This window comes from Pelmatolapia mariae, linkage group LG5 (genome assembly GCF_036321145.2).
Source record: "Pelmatolapia mariae isolate MD_Pm_ZW linkage group LG5, Pm_UMD_F_2, whole genome shotgun sequence".
NCBI classification, from domain to species: Eukaryota; Metazoa; Chordata; class Actinopteri; order Cichliformes; family Cichlidae; genus Pelmatolapia; species Pelmatolapia mariae.
The window spans coordinates 28,933,448-28,949,244 of NC_086231.1; the positions used below are offsets into that span (position 1 = coordinate 28,933,448).

The following is a 15,797-nucleotide window of genomic DNA, read 5'->3' on the forward strand; positions in this document are numbered from 1 at the left end:
GGAGCCTGACCAAAGCATTACCACGCTTAAGGGATCACAGAGCTTCCCTTGATACATCTGATATCACTTATGATTTTAATAATCAAGCAGTCTTCATTAAAAGGACCGTTCAGGCCATAATGTCCGTCTGTGTGCACAATACTGTGAAAACGCTTCAGACACATGATGTGTTCTATCAAAGAGGTACATTATCAAACCTTAAACAAACAGAATCACAATGAGAAATCCACCAACATAGCAGGAGTAGTTTAAAAACAAACTGGGCTCAGGTATAGAAGTTGTTGTTTTTTAAAGGCAAGGAGTGGTCACGCTGTATTTTTCTTCTCTTTGTCAGTTGGAATGTGTGCAGCGTATAAGGATAGAGACAGATCTTACCTCAGTATTAAACTTTATTTCCTTTTCTGTGTGAGATGGAAAAATGATAAAAACGTACAGCTCAGGGACTTTTTCATCTAAGACAGGTCAGTGTTTTCTTTACATAATAACCACAAAATTAAAATCAGACGTTTTCCGTGTGTTGGACGAAAGCTTAAAGAGTGAAAATAAATTATCGTAGCAATAATTATAACAATATAACAACAATAATAGCAATTAAGCATTTATAAACACTCTATTTACTGCGTTTTTTTGTTTGTTTGTTTGCTTTGTTTTCATAAAACTCTGTTATCAAAAACAGGTGGTGTGTACAATCCAGCATGTTAGAGGGGCACTGGTTTTGGGGTGTACTGTTGGTTGGGGCACATGACTTCTGCGGCAGTCTGTTTAGCCAGTCTGAAGACTTCCAGCACTGAGGAGCAGTCGTGAACGACAGCCTGGGGATGGACAGGGCGCGTGTGTCTCAGTATATAATGAGATGGTCGTGAGGTGAAAACAGCGGTTCTTTTTAAGCCCTCTCATGAGTTTCCTGTTGCAGGATCAAGGAGAGGTGGGTACCAAAGTGACTTAGTAAAAAATAAGCAAAAAAAGAATGACAAACATCTCCAATCCTGCTAGCCCCTGTCACCCAAGGACTAACGAACCCCTCCTCACATTAGCTCTTCACAGAGTCCACTTAAGTCTCGCTCTCCGCAGCGGCTCATCAGTGAAGTCAGGCATGACGCAGCCTTAAGTCATCAAGTCCGACTGAAAGTCTTTTCCCTACAACCACTGTACACGAAACAAGGCTGCTCAGCTGTCGACGTGACTCGGGAGGCCATTTAGTGTTTATGGCGATGTGATGACTCCTACAGGCGAAGGGGGCTCTGGGTCTGAAAAGGCCTCAGTGAGGCTCAGCCCAGACCGGCGAGCGATTGGAGTGGTGGGGGTGACCGAATGAAGGGTGAATGGGCGTGGGCGTTGGCAGCATGTGTCCCGAGTGGCTGAAGGGGGGCAGGTGACCCATGTGGGTCATATGACTGGCGAGGCCGGGCGCACCACCAAAGGGAGAGGCCTTGTCCTGCATGCATTTGGAGAGCTCGTCAAAGCCGTCCCCTGATCGTTTGTTCCTCTTGGACTTGCTGGACATCTTGCGGTTGCGTGTCTGGATGCCTTCTTTCTTCATGGTCAGAGGTCTGTTGACCTGTGAAGAGCAGAAGAGCGGCACATTAGCTCAGGCATGGTGAACAAAAGCACCTCTGACAGTGTGAATACAGCATTGTAGACATTTAGGTTTAGGTTACTGTCACAGCTCCTTTACAGCCTCTTTATTTTAAATCTTAGCAGAAATATGTCACATGTTGCAATTACTTTTTTTTTTTACTATACCAATAGCCTTTTATGAATAGCCTCAGTGTTATTCATAAAACGCTATAAATAATGAGCAGCTGTTTTGCATATATAGCTCCATTATAAAGCGAGTCAGGGGCGTGTGGTTTTTTTTTTGGTTTTTTTTTCTATCTTTTGTTTAATTGTCCAAACCAAACAGAACCACAGTGGTCATTAATGAATACACCGGGATGAGGACCAGGCTGGGCTCTGAAAGGAGCAGCCAGCAGACAAATCCTCATCAATGTAACCGACGCCGTTACACTGAATGACAGTCCCACCCGGCAGCCTCTCCGGGGAGTAACGCCCCCCATTGAAACAACGATGGTTTAATAAAAAAGCCGCCCGGTGGGTTCTGCTCGACAGGGTGAGCAGGCTTTGCCTCCCCACTCTCACTTTCTCTGCTCCTAAATCGATACGAGCTGTCCGCCCACTTAACCAGTTAAGGACCAGCAGCCCTCCCCTCCTCCTTCCATCCCAAACCCCACACTCATCCCCCCCCCCGAAGCTACTTACATTGTGCAGTTTAAAGTAAAGGCCGCAGGCGTTGCACACCGGATCTCCGTTCCCGTTGCGCCTCCAAAGGGTGGTGGTGGTGGTCTGGCAGTTTGCACAGCAGGTGCCTGCACGTCTAGCAGCGGACTGAAGGAAGCAGGAAAAATGCATCATAAATACTAAACTCGTTCACTTGTGGAAGAGAGGTCAGCGCAGGCGCATCACAGTAGATTTCGTCTGAACCATTAGCAACAGCAGCAGCAGCAGCATCATTTAGATTGAAATAAAGCCGTAACACTGATACCTCATTCCAGAAAATGTGCGACACGACGGGAAAGTTAACGGGAGGTTTTTCTTAAACTTCTTAAACGGCGGCACGTGAGGTCCCATCTCTGACCGCACAAATATGTGCAGACAAACATCAAAAGAAGCGACACACAGACTGGAGAAATTACTTAACTTCTCTATTGAATCAATTGCATGTATGTCGACCGCTACAACCATGATCAAATTTTGTAATTTGTGCAATAAGACATGGAGCCATTTTTTATTTCTTTCTTTTTCCCCCCGCAGATGTCTCTCACGCTACTCTACAGGCCCGCTAGTAATTTTATTTAATGATAAGTATGCTATTAATGGAGGTCTTGCGTAAACTCTGCATTTTATCACGATCCAAGAAAAAAAATGGGCTGCGAGTTGTGTGAGACACGGTGTCCTGCCTGACAATATGCCGCCGTGCCCATTACGGATCGATTCTCCACACATAATAAAAAGCATTAGCTTCACATGGAAGGAGCCTCCGGTTCCGTGCCGTGCGTGCAGCATCCAGGTTAGTCTTTTAATTCATTTCAGGTGGAGTCGTTGCTGTTTACCTGGAGAGCAGCAGCAGCAACAACAACCCAGGTCATTTTCATATGGGATAAAATATAAACGCATCATAATTAAAATTTAAAAAATGCAAAGCGACTGTGCGTTAAGCCTAGCACTGCCCACCGATAATGACAAACAAGAGAACAACATAAATCCATTTATTTTCCAGTCCCCGCCCCTCGCGGTCTGTCTCTTCACACATAAGCGGCTCCTCCAGTGTTGTGATAATCTCTTTATAGTATATGTCAGTCTAGCCATAGAGAATGCAGCGCGCTGGTTGAAGGCGGAAACAGCCGGGAGCCTGACTTCCTTATCTGGGCCGGCCAGATATCCGGATAGGAAACAACTGGATGCCCCTTTGAACACAACTCTGAAAAACACTTGAGCTGAAAATGCAAAAGCTACAGCCACATGGGCCGACCCAGTGGAAAATGTAATGGACTTTTTTTTTTCTCTTTTACGAGTAGGAACGACGTGGAAATCGTCAAGGAACAACACGAAAAACGATCATTTCAAAAACGAGTTTTAGTGTTTCAGGAAAAAAATGCGGTGGAATTTTTCGAATTTAGCATAAAGTGTTAATGAAGACCATCAGAGCCATCATAATGAGGGTGTGTGAACGAAGTCAAAGGTTACGCAACTCAAAACAATTTATTAGTTTAGACCTTATTTTTTAATACCTTAATTAATATAAATCGGCACATCATCATCATCATTATTATTATTATTATTATTATTATTATTATTATGCAAGCATTTTGGTTACAAATTATACCTATAAAATATTTTAACAAAATATATATAAAGCATACTAGATAGATAGATAAGATAGCCCCGTTTTAGCAGGTTTATTGTGAATAAAGACTGAGCAGCTCTGCAACATGGCACAGCCACCACAGGATTCCTCTCTGTCATTGCTGCCTTTCATTTACTCAAGCATGGTGTTAACTAAAGCAGCATGGGCATTGGTATCAGTAACAGTATCAGAAGTACCAGCAATAATGATAGCAGGAACAATGGCAATAGTAGCAGTATTGTAACAGGCCATGAAGGCGGATCATCGGGGGGTGAGAGGGACAAACAATTCCAGGAAGATCATAGGGAAAATATAACTTTCCTGGAATTGTGCTGCCGGCATCTGCTTTGTGCTCATATTTGGGTGCCTTCTCTCAGAGTGAGGGGATGGAGCGAGATGTAGGACTCACCAGTCTCCGTTTGGGCTTGATAAGTGGTCGGTTCTGGCCGTTCATCTTGTGGTACAGTCCGCAGGCGTTGCACAGGTAGTGGCCGGTACCGTCCCGCCGCCACAGCGGGGTGGACGTGGCACCACAGTTTACACATTCACGGCCCTCTGCATATAGTTCAAGAGGAGGAGACAAAAGGAAATTTTATATAATTAAAAAGTTCCCCCCTCTTTGTGGAGCAGCATATAGCAGCTGTGTAGCACAACCTGGTCAGGTAGTTATAGTAGAGTGGTGCATGACCTCAGATGGCCTTGTAATATGAAGTCAAAAATTGGGGTAGTGACAAATGTCCATATCAGTGTGCAGGTGTACCAAGTGTGCACGGCTGCCCAGGACACAGACACCTCTATGTAAACTGATCTGGAGTGGGGAGGCCACAGACAGCCAGAACATGTCCAGAGGTGTCCAACAAGAAGAGTGAGACACACCATCAAATTAAGCCTACATTATTGATCAGCTTAGTGGGCACCCACGAGAGGAAAGTAAGTGTGTGTTGGTGGTATTAAATGTGTCGGAAAGTGTTTGATGAGAAGCTTGCGTGCTGGTTGGTATCAGAAACAGCAGTGAGACAGCATTGTATCAGCACAAGTTGTAATATAGTTTCTATCATTCTTGGTGACTGGATCAATAGTCAGTGTCCTGTGTGTGCGCATTCTCTTCTGTACAAAAAGCTGCTTAAAAAAAAAACTATTCCCACAAGATTTTCTTCCCCCGTTCAGGTTTGACTTCAAACAGCCTGTTGCTAAACCAAAGCTCATTTAATTCAAGTGTTCCCCTCTCCCTAGAGCATCACCTCATTATTTCTGTTATAATGCCAGCGACACCCAAAGTCCCACCCTTGCACCACAATAGGATCTGACCTGAGCAAAAAGAAAAAAAAGGCTAGGTTCCTTTTGAAATGCATCTCTTGTGTTTTCGTACCTCCCTTCTCTTCCCCTTAAAGAATTTCGCAAGTCAAGCGACCACACAGAAGCAGTCTCATTAATATGTTTTACATATTCGCCCACAATGACTTACAACTTTTTGCCTTGCACAATGCTCAGTGTTGAAATACGAAAAACAAATGGGAAGGCGAAACAGCTCCGTGCATAAGGTGAGCTGCACGAGGGGAAGGAGCTGTGGGTTTGGGGGCCAGTTCAACAGGAAGCGGTACCGTGAGGTATTCGTGCTGACAGAGAAAATGTCATTGTGGCATTTTGTCCAACAATCAATCACAATTACTGGCACTGGACATTGACTTTGATAGATAAGAGCCTTTTTTTTTTCTAACGACGTGGCAGATATGTTTGTGTTGCTGATTCAGGCACAGTCTGGTCAGGCTCTTTTAAATGTCACAGTATAACATTTCTCCACCACAACAGCTCATATTCGCTCAGGATTATCAGGCACCGAGCATTCCCCAGGTGTGTTAAAAAGCACGGCGACAAAGGATGACAATGCAGATAATTGCAAAGCTACATTTGGAACAATTTGTTAACACACTGTGTTTTTTGTTATTTCATGTCCATTCTTTCTTTTGTCCAGTAACTCAGTGTACCACAGCTGGAACAATGTAGGGAAATTACACACTCATTAAGCAGGCTGAGTTGTTTTTTCAAATGTCTGCCCATTAGTGTCAGGCATAAAGTCTAAGTATCCCCCCTTAAATTTGACTCCCAGCACATGCAGCATATTGAATCAAGTTCCTGTCCAGACAGTCAGAAAATATGCCGCTTTATTATGAACATTTTAATGTCTTTAAAATTAAGGGGAAATGGGAAACTGCTTGAGTCCTTTTTTTAAAATTCATGGTTGCTCATTGCACCAGAATGCACTCTCATCTTCACGGAGAATCAGATCTGCTGTGAACTTCCTCGCCCCTCCACTTCATGTCAGCGCAGCGGGCCAAGGCCGTGCTTAAAAACACAAACAGCAGGGCTCTGTCGCCTGTGCTTTGTTAGTGCTGGGGAGAGCGGTGGGCGGGGTGGAGGTCGTGATTTGTTCACTTGGAGGTATACAGGATATGGCAGGAGCCAGGGCGTCGTGACTCCCTCGTTTTTTAAGCGCAATAAAGGCCACATTTAAAAGAAAACAAGCCTATGGCACGAACATGTACCTGCCTGAGCACCGCTGAAGGTGTGGCGTCTGAACGTAAAATTAGTGTGTAAAAATGTCAGTGTTGGACTTTTTTCTCTCTGCTCAAAAAGCGGCTAAATTATTTCAGTTATTTTTAAAAACATATACTTAACTAGTTTATATGGATCGTTTAGTTGTTATTTATATGTAAAACCATACACATATGAATAACCAGTCAGGCCCAAAAATTATATAATCCCACTTTCGTTCTCTATTTTTTGCCTATTCGCCTCGATTACACTGACATTTTAAGTGAATGAATCACACAAGTATGAAAAAAAGTGTAATGGGACAAATAAGACTTGACGGTGTCCGATGTGGAAATTATCGCTCTTTTTTCCGTATAAGTAACTCACTGGAGCAACAAGTCTGAGCCACGAAGTTTACATAATACAAGCATTAAGAAATTGATAAATGCAATTACACCTGGGAATAAATGAAAGAGAAAATAAAAGAATAAAATGATGCTCACACCATAGTGGAAATACTAATATCACCTTTACATGGAGAAAATGAAATATTCATCAACCGATGATTGGTTGTGTAAACTAACCTATATTGCGCAACGCTTCACCGCTCAGCTGAATAAACCATAACCATTTAATTAGGCCTTATCGATTTGATCTGCCATCTGATGAGAGAAAGGGGGGAGGGGGGCTCAAAACACACGTGAGACTCACCTGAGCTCGATCTGGCTTTGCTTTTGCATTTGGGCGTAAAGCTGGACGAGGACCCGCCGAGCAGGCTGCCGGGATGGAAGAGACTACCGCCGTATTCGTGGGGTGTAGGGAGAGAGTAGGCCGGGTAGGTTGGGATAGGGTGATGCGTGGCTGGGGCCTGGCTGTTCATCGAGGCCAGGCCGCTGCGGAGCGGACTACAGCTCTCCATTTTCATGCCGTCCGTCAGCTGCACTTGGTACTTTATCGACTCCTTCTCGTCCATCCTGGTTGAGGTGGAGGTCGGAGAGGTAGGGCCGGGGTCCGGGGACACGTCTTTGGGAGGGGTAGGGGGGAAACTGTACAGGTGCGGGCTGGAATGCGACGCTGGAGTGAGCGAAGACACCGGAGCGGTGCCGGTGCTGCTACTGCAGGGGTAGCCGGAGCCGGCGGGGTGAAGGCCGGGTTTGCTGAAGTGGCTGACCGCCCATGCGTTGTGGTGGTGTGCAGCAGACAGAGCTGCTTTCCCGGGGTCCAGCCAGGGAATACCGGGGCTGTGGATGAGGTGTGGCCGGCAGACCTGGTTCCCAGTGAGGCGAGCTGAAAACCATAACAGTCTATTTAATATGGCTGTATTCTGCTTTAATTTCTCAGTAATTCATAAGTCTTATCATTAGTTTACAACTCAGTTAAAAAAATCTTACCTGTTAAATTCCCTGAATTTCTCAAATCCGACATTTAGCTCCAGATGTAGATAAAATATTCGTAGTTGATTTTAAATAATAGATTTTTTTTAATCGAAATTAAGTAACCTCTCTACAAATAGTTTCCATTAAATGAAAGCAGCCGACATAGCATTATTAAAGCCTACAAAAGTGTTAAATAAACAGAGCTCCTTGTCTGGGCATTATCTTTTCGTCCGCAGCAGCTCTCGGACTAAAGGTTGTTATTAGTAAATTTGCGCTTTTTATTTTATATCCGGGAAGTGCCTCTCTCCCTCCAGAAACTCCTGCCCCAACAGAGAGGGGTTAAGTGACATACTTCCCTTTCCTCTTGCTGTCATTTGTTAGAAATTCCTTTTATGTTGGTGAATTGACCCAGGAAAGTCAAGAAATACTTTTTCTAACTAATTGCTGCACAGGCTTTTGTTGTTAGGCTGGTAATAAGCCTTTTTTACACACAAAAATCATTAGCCTTTAATATCACACACACACACATTAAAATGATGGTATTATACGACTCTTTTAAAACATGGATATATAAATGGAATATTAAAAAATGCAATTTTATTTATATTATATTGTCAGACATCTTATCTTATCTGGCCTCACACTTGGTGATCGTAAACTTGAGCGCATCTTACCGTGTGCTTGGCTGTAGGTGACCCTTGCTCGGGAGTTGGTGTAGTAGGGGTTCCCTTGAGAGTCCAAGTGGTTCAGAAACATATCAACCTCGTCCTGTGGCAGTAAAGGCGCCATGGGCTCCATGTAGTTGTGACTCAGGCTGTGGTGGTGAGAGTCCGGGTGCTGACCGTTCAGCACAGCATGATGGTGCGCCATCCACCGAGACTGATCTGCCGCTGCGACCTCCATGTCTGAGCTGACAGTCTCTATTTTTTTCCCTCTCCCCTTGAATGCCTCTCTGTTTAGGCTTTATTTGCCTCCAAGTGGAAGTCGATTCCTCCTTAAAATATAGTTCCTGAACTGCGATTTACAGCAGAAATAGAATCCTTAAATAACTCGCTCTCCCTCCTTCTCCTCTGGGATACCTGCAAAGAGACGAAAGCAACATATTAGTTTAACAACACGTCTCTCCTTCCATGCAAAATCGAAGCATCCTTCGTTACTTTTATCTAATTATAGCGGATGACACGTGAAGTAAACTTTGCACAATTTAGGGTTCCTGCCATTACAGGTCGGAAAAAACAAGACATCGCTGTCTCCAAGTCGAAGCAACGCATCCTGTATCCGCATAAAGAAAACACTTAAATGTCTCCTCTGGATACCTGTTGCAGTTGTGATCAGCTGATGGTATACAGAGCCCTGGATGTGTAAACCTCTTGATCCTTGCAGTGCTCAGGCGCATTAATGAGATGTGGGGCAGACTGCTGCGGCTGGCGCCAGTAAATTCCCATATCAAGCCATGGGGGGCGGGGCGTCGGTCTGGACCAATCATAGCGGGCACTGCCGCAATTGGCTAAATGCGTCCCTGCTCTCCTTTCAATTTTCATTTTCCTGCACCGAAAAACTAAAAGACTTATCAATCAGCAGTGTAATTTCTCGGGGATCTTTTTTTCGCTCATGAAGCTCAAACGAAATGAGCAATCGACCTCTGATAATCTGCCTTTTTAGCGACGGGCTGAAGACAGAGCCTAACAATGTGTGAAATTTACACCATATATATGGCCTAGTGTTAGCTTTTTACAACGTAACCATGCAGGCATAGCTCCCCTTGCTCTCTATAAACCCATTTACAAAATATTCTTAAATCTTTTCGTTTTTTTTAATACTTGTGGGTGATATTTAAAATTCGCACCCACTTGCGAATGTCTCTTGCCAGAGTTGACCGGTTAAAGCTGCATATCAATCCTTATTACTAGCAATAAACGTAAGTGTTTTGGTTGTTGTCTGCCCCATGTAAATACAAACAACAATTTCAGCACCTCTTAAACTAACAGAGGAGGAGTCGATTTATGACCCCGAATTGCCCCCCTCCCATTGTTGGGAGCGCCTAATTGTCTTTAATTAGTAGCACGACATTCCTTTTGTGAAAACAGTGGTTTTTGTCTCGGGGGCAGAGCAATCAAAACATAGTTTGCATTTCTAATGACGCCCGTTGATAATTTGGCCAGACAAAAGGGGATGGGCGCAAGGCCTCACGTTGCACGTAGGGTACGAAAAGTCAGTGGGTGACAGTCAGAGCGTCTCCCGACGCGCTCATTCACAAACTGCCCACAAAAACAAAAATGAAAGCTGGCGGGGTATTTAATGTTTAGACAAAAAGGGGAAAATGCGGTTCTGTCCAATTATATTTTTTCTTGTATTTATTTCTTTGTTTATTGAAAGCGTGCGTAAAATGAGCAGCACATGCGCTGTTATTTGTGCGCAAGTAGATCTACGTGCACTGCCGCTGCGTTTGTGTGATTGACAAGGAGTAATTGGAAGGTGCCCTGAACAGACTGGCCGCCACGCCGACGCCGGGATCCAACGTCACAAAATCTAACTAGGAGCTGAGCAGTGTGGGTGGGGGCCTGCGGGGGGTTGCCGGGTAGCCACGTGAGACCTTCTGATACCTGGGCAAATTCTTCAGGTAAAAGAGCCGTCATAAGTCGTGATGACACGGCACAGGTCATTTAGGCGATAATCACGTTTGATGTCATACCTGCGGTATAACTGCACGCCAGTGTGTGTGTGTGTGTGTGTGTGTGTGTGTCAGTCATCAGTCATTAAATCTCGGGCATGTTGCCAGAGGCAGCGAGTTGATGAGCTCAGCCCTTTGAGCTTGTCAACTCCTAAAATCAACAAATTACAACATGTGTGGCAGCAGAGGGCCAGCGACTCCAATAACTGACATTCCAGTGGAAAAGAAGCCACAGTTGGCAGGTGGAGTGAAGTCTACCTTAATATGCTTATTAATTGTCAGTGACAAATATTGTGTTGTAATTTGCACTGCATCAATCAACAATACTGCACCAATTACGCACAATTTAATGCCGCACAGTAATTGCTGTCACACGTTTGAACCCTAAGCAACAAGGACTCCCTCTGTTTGAGCCTCAGTGAGTATGCAGCGATGCTCTTGATCTTGTAGCCATCGGTGAAAGGACACTGCACACTGTGGCTCAGACTTGCCGGTCTGTGTTGCATTCTGGCTGTGTTAACCACTGGGAGAGTGGGTCAGGCTCAGGATAGCTGCTGTAGTATTCCCATTGTTGTTTGCATGTTTGCCAAATGGATTACTCAGCAGGATTTAGCCCCTCTGTAATTTATACCTTCATTAATCCCATTTGTATCTTTGCTGGAACAAAAAGATGGGAGAGGGTGATGGAGGGTTAGTGGGAGAGGACGGGGGTGGGGGAGTTGCTGTTGCCTTTTTCCCTCTGTCTTTCTCAAGGACACAGCAGTATTGTTTCACCGGGCGATGCCATCCAAAGAGCGGAGAACGCGTCCCCTCGCACAACGCCTCCTGAGCTGGGCGAGAACTGTGTACAACAACTGTATCACCGTGCAGCCACAGTGGCTAATGAACAACAAGATTATCATTCCGATCCATGCTGTTATTAAATGGGATTGGCTTTATCTACCTGTTTGTTCCCATTGGGCACGGTCATCCATCATTATCCAGAGTGTAGGTGTGTGACTGTGTGCCCAACTATGTGTGTGTGTGTATGTGTTTTGGGGGGATGGGATGGGGGGGGTGTGAAGAGCCACTGTGGGGCTTGTGAAGATAAGCAGAGCCAGAGAGAAGAGAATGACAGAAACCAGCTGAAGCATTATTGTCCCCTTTACTCACGGCTAATTAGATCGAGCCAGGGCACTGGGTGGGTGGGGGGGCTTTATAGACACAAGCACCCACCATATAACTGCTGAGAGAGGGGGCCTAAGAGCAGCACAGTCTCCCATTTAAGTCATTTCTGAATCAAAATAATAACATTTCAGAAAAAGCGGGTAGTACATTAACATGGACTGCACACACTCAAGAAAAAGTGATTACGGACTACAAGGTGAACCTAGTTTTACAGTCAAAACCACTTATTGGAGCTATAAATACAAAAAAACACACATTTGGACCTCTTACAGTGTTTACTCACAACTCCATCTTCATGCCACTGTTCTTTGTTCTTTGCTGTAATCATTTCAATTCAATTCACAGCTTTATTTATACAGCCCCAAATCTTAACAACAGTTGCCTTTCTATTGTAAGGGAGAGATCCCGTGGTAACACAGAGCCTCCATGATCAAACACTTGGTGACAGTGGGAAGGAAAAACCCCCTTTGTATAGTCACACACAATCACGCCATGCCTCTTAAATCATGCACACATAAAGCAGACCCAGCAGCACAGGTAAGAGAGGGTGGAAGAAAAAGAAAGGCGCTCCTGCGTGCCTGCGGAGACCCACCAGCCCTCCCCCTGTCTCAGCTCCGCCAGTGTAGTGATGTGATTGCTCCTTCTACTGATCAAAGAGGGTTACTCGAGTCATTATGCGTTTTAAAGCGTGACAATTGAATACCTTTGTCGTCACTAATATCTCGCTGATGATACACTAAACAATTTAGTGATCGAGTTTGTTTTTTCTTTCGGGACCAGAACTCCTTGCCCACGGCAGCACGAAAAGTGAGCCACATTAAAAAGGATTATGCGCACGGATTAATTCGTCGATATATATTTTTTATTTATTTATTTTAAGAAGCTATGGCACACATACATCCGTTTTGTTAACCCGGACTTAATCTTGAACTTTTTTTTGTCGATCATTCGGGAAAAACAAGCGGTGCTGTAGAAATTAAAAGAAAAACAGAGCGCGCTTCCAATGAATATGAATAATAATGATGAATAATAATATGAGTAATAAATGATAAAATACATTACAACGTATGACTGCATCAAACATACAAAATAATATCACTGTACCGCTTTAGAGATGTTGCGGATGGTTATATTTGGCCTAATATCCAAATATCTGTGACAGCGGGGATGTATAATTATAAATAAAGAGTTCATAAAGAGTGCACGTGCGATCAGTGTACTTTATTCCTCGATAGTCATGAAAATATAGCACAAGCAACCGTTTTTCTTTTTTATGCTGAGCCTGTAGCAATTATTATTACCAGTACCTTACTTTGAATAGCCTCACATATAATTAGAAAATATCAAATAAAAATAAAATAAAATCATAAATAATATTTTAAAGTTCAGATAGTTTAAAAACGCAGTAACTGACTTACCTCCACCAGTCTTGAACAGCAGACAAAGTCAAACCGGAGAAAGTGGAACCATCTGATTCACTGCGCAGCTTCGCGTCTTCTCTGCCCTCCCCTCCTTCTCCTCCTCCTCCAAAAATAAATGATAACAATAATAATAACGGTGCAAAATTAACGCCCAAACCGAAGAGGTGTCCAGATCTGCCCCGTTTTTTATGATGCTGTCGAGACTAAATGGAAAACCCGGTGGCCTGATGGTCGTTGCTCTGTGTGCTGTGTCGTCACCGAGCGGAGAGTGGTGAGTGTCTGCGCGCAGTATCCCCCCTCTACTCTCGCTCTGTCCAAACCTCTGTGAATATGAGCAATAAAAAAAATGAAGAAGAAAAAAAAACTTGTGTGCCTGTGTGAGAGGCTGCGGGCACACAGCAACGTAATGGCACGTCAGCCAGCAGCCTGTCTTCCGGGTCCTGGTTAAATACAAAAAACTGGCAGCGGTACCTGTTCCCGAGAGGTTCTCAACATACTTTAGGATAGCTTGTCCCTCACTTGCTTTTCAGCATTTCATCCTTTTGTTTTTAAAATGTATATCAACGTTCCTCAAGGTCACTGTGAGCTCTGCCCTGACAGACTGATGTGCTGCTTACCTGAGCCTGTGAAGTTAATATATGGTCTACATACATGCAGGGAAATAAAGAAGTTCGCTAGATGTTGGATTCACCAAGGGAGCGAGCAGAGTCCCCGGACCCAACTTGTCCCAGCTGCATAATGCGCAGTCATTATGATTAATTTGGGGCTGAACCTGAGGCTTGTGACCGGGGGGGGGGGGACTTAGAAATTGCATAGCTGGGAAATGCACGGTGCTATTTCTAAAGCTTTCCTTGCTCAATAATTAAAGTCCAAAAGATACTTTTTATTGATAATAAATGTTCTATCTTCTTTTCTTGTTTTTTTTTTCTCGTTTTTTGTAACAACTCGGATAGACCGAGAGCCTAATTGAGTAATTGACTTACTGAGATATTTGATTTGAGACCCCCCCCCCCCCCCACGCCCAAAACACTGAGTTAAACATGTTAAAAAAAGAAAGAAAGAAAAATACCCATCCCTCCCTCTCCACCCAGTCTTTTTTTTGTCTGTGTGTGTTTGGGGGGGGGGGCTTTATATCCCACACAGCAACAACAACTTTGTAAAACATGCAAAGCCTCTAAAATCTCTTGCACGCGACCTGGGCTCGTGCGTTGCGCCGAAGCCAGGCAGGTGCAAGGGGCGCGAGGACCTCTGCAACTCGGGGCCCGTGCTCCCCAGAGTGCGCACACACACATATACACACATGCAACAAAACGGGAAGAGAAAAGAACATAAAATGTGAAGTCTGACTGAATTGGTAAACATTTGTTTTAATGTTTGGACTCGTCAGAGCAAAGAGCTTGGAGGCACGAATAATAGAAGCGAATAGGCTAACATAAGCACTTTATATACTTTCTCAGTATTATTTGGACTCTTAACAGTCTAAAAGTATAAGGTTTTGCGGATTTGAAATAAAGCATTCTTTTTTGTTTTATTTGTTTTTAATATTTTAAATCTGAAAACTGTTGGCTTATGTTAGGTCGTTTTAGCGAGTTGTTGTGGACTAAACATCGTTGTGTATTTTTATTAAGTTGATAATGCAAACCCAATAAATGTGAGTTCACATATGTGTCTTTTAACAACAGTTACAATTTATTCGGTAGTTGTTTTTTTAATGATGTCTCTCAATTACATCATTATTATTACTTTCCAATAAGTTGAATGTTTCTCTCAAATCAAATTCACAAAAACTTAATATTATAATAAATATTTAGCAATATTTAATAAATAGTATTTGTTTTGTTAATCCGTTTGTGTGTGTGTGTGTGTGTGTGTGTGTGTGTGTGTTTGTGTGTGTGCACGGCTTTCGTCAGGGAGATATTATATGCACACTGCATTAGATGCCAGGGTCCTTCTCCTTCTGATTATTACCAGGGGTAATATTTCATCGGCACCGCGCAATCTTTGTTCTCTGTGAAGATAATAAATGGCCTAATCGTTATCAGCAAACTGCTGGGGGTGTCAGCACCGACCGAGGCTGGAAGCGGGGTCCAAAGTGCTGCTGAATAAATTGGTGTTCCTTATCTCTCACTCCCAGATTATCGCCGCCTTTTCAAACTTGCACAACAAATACATTCAATGCATCTAATGCATCATTTGTGGGGGGGTGGAGGGGATCCCGCAGGTTGATAGAGACAGATAGGCGCAGGGAATGAGACGTATTTACACGTTTTCCGCTGCAGCTAATATAAGCTCTATTTGACATTAGAAGGAGTTTATTGGCCGGAACACTGGTGCACGCACTTTACATATCACCGCACGCCGTATTAACCATACATCAATGCGATATGATGCTATCTCTCTGATTAGCCTCATCCTTTGCTCTGTGTTAGATTAATCTGTCTCTCCTCTTTCTTCTTCTTCTTCTTTTTTAAAATGCATCCCATCTTTTGGGAATTTATGATGCAGCTTATTTTGGGATTTTACTAAATGAGGCAATATTGTCACACATTTCCAAACATAATTTCAGTTGTTTTTTTTAGTAGGTTGGGAATCAGACTATCTACAGTACAGATAAGGTGATAAAGCTCAATTTCCAGCTATAATTGCACTTGTGAAAATGATTCCGTCCTAATAAACACATCGGAACACGATAGCATTATCTTCATTTCCACAATGGGATAAGCCGC

The 15,797-nt window shown here is 43.7% G+C and overlaps 1 protein-coding gene across 4 annotated transcripts; it reads right to left on the reverse strand.

Annotated features, from left to right (window-relative positions):
* Nucleotides 1–222: 222 nt before the first annotated feature.
* On the reverse strand, nt 223–13,460 carry gata2a (GATA binding protein 2a). Of its 4 annotated transcripts, none has more exons than XM_063474625.2 (6): nt 13,069–13,460; nt 8,487–8,891; nt 7,148–7,723; nt 4,314–4,459; nt 2,260–2,385; nt 223–1,558 (listed from the first exon to the last, which is right to left on the reverse strand). In XM_063474625.2, exons 2-6 carry the CDS (start codon nt 8,713–8,715, stop codon nt 1,259–1,261), a joined length of 1,377 nt encoding a protein of 458 aa, XP_063330695.1. In that variant the 5' UTR covers nt 8,716–8,891; nt 13,069–13,460; the 3' UTR covers nt 223–1,258. The 4 variants fall into 4 exon arrangements, with proteins under 4 accessions (XP_063330695.1, XP_063330696.1, XP_063330697.1 ...); XM_063474626.2 differs by lacking the exon at nt 13,069–13,460 and adding an exon at nt 9,129–9,222; XM_063474627.2 differs by lacking the exon at nt 13,069–13,460 and adding an exon at nt 9,036–9,093.
* Nucleotides 13,461–15,797: the final 2,337 nt, after the last annotated feature.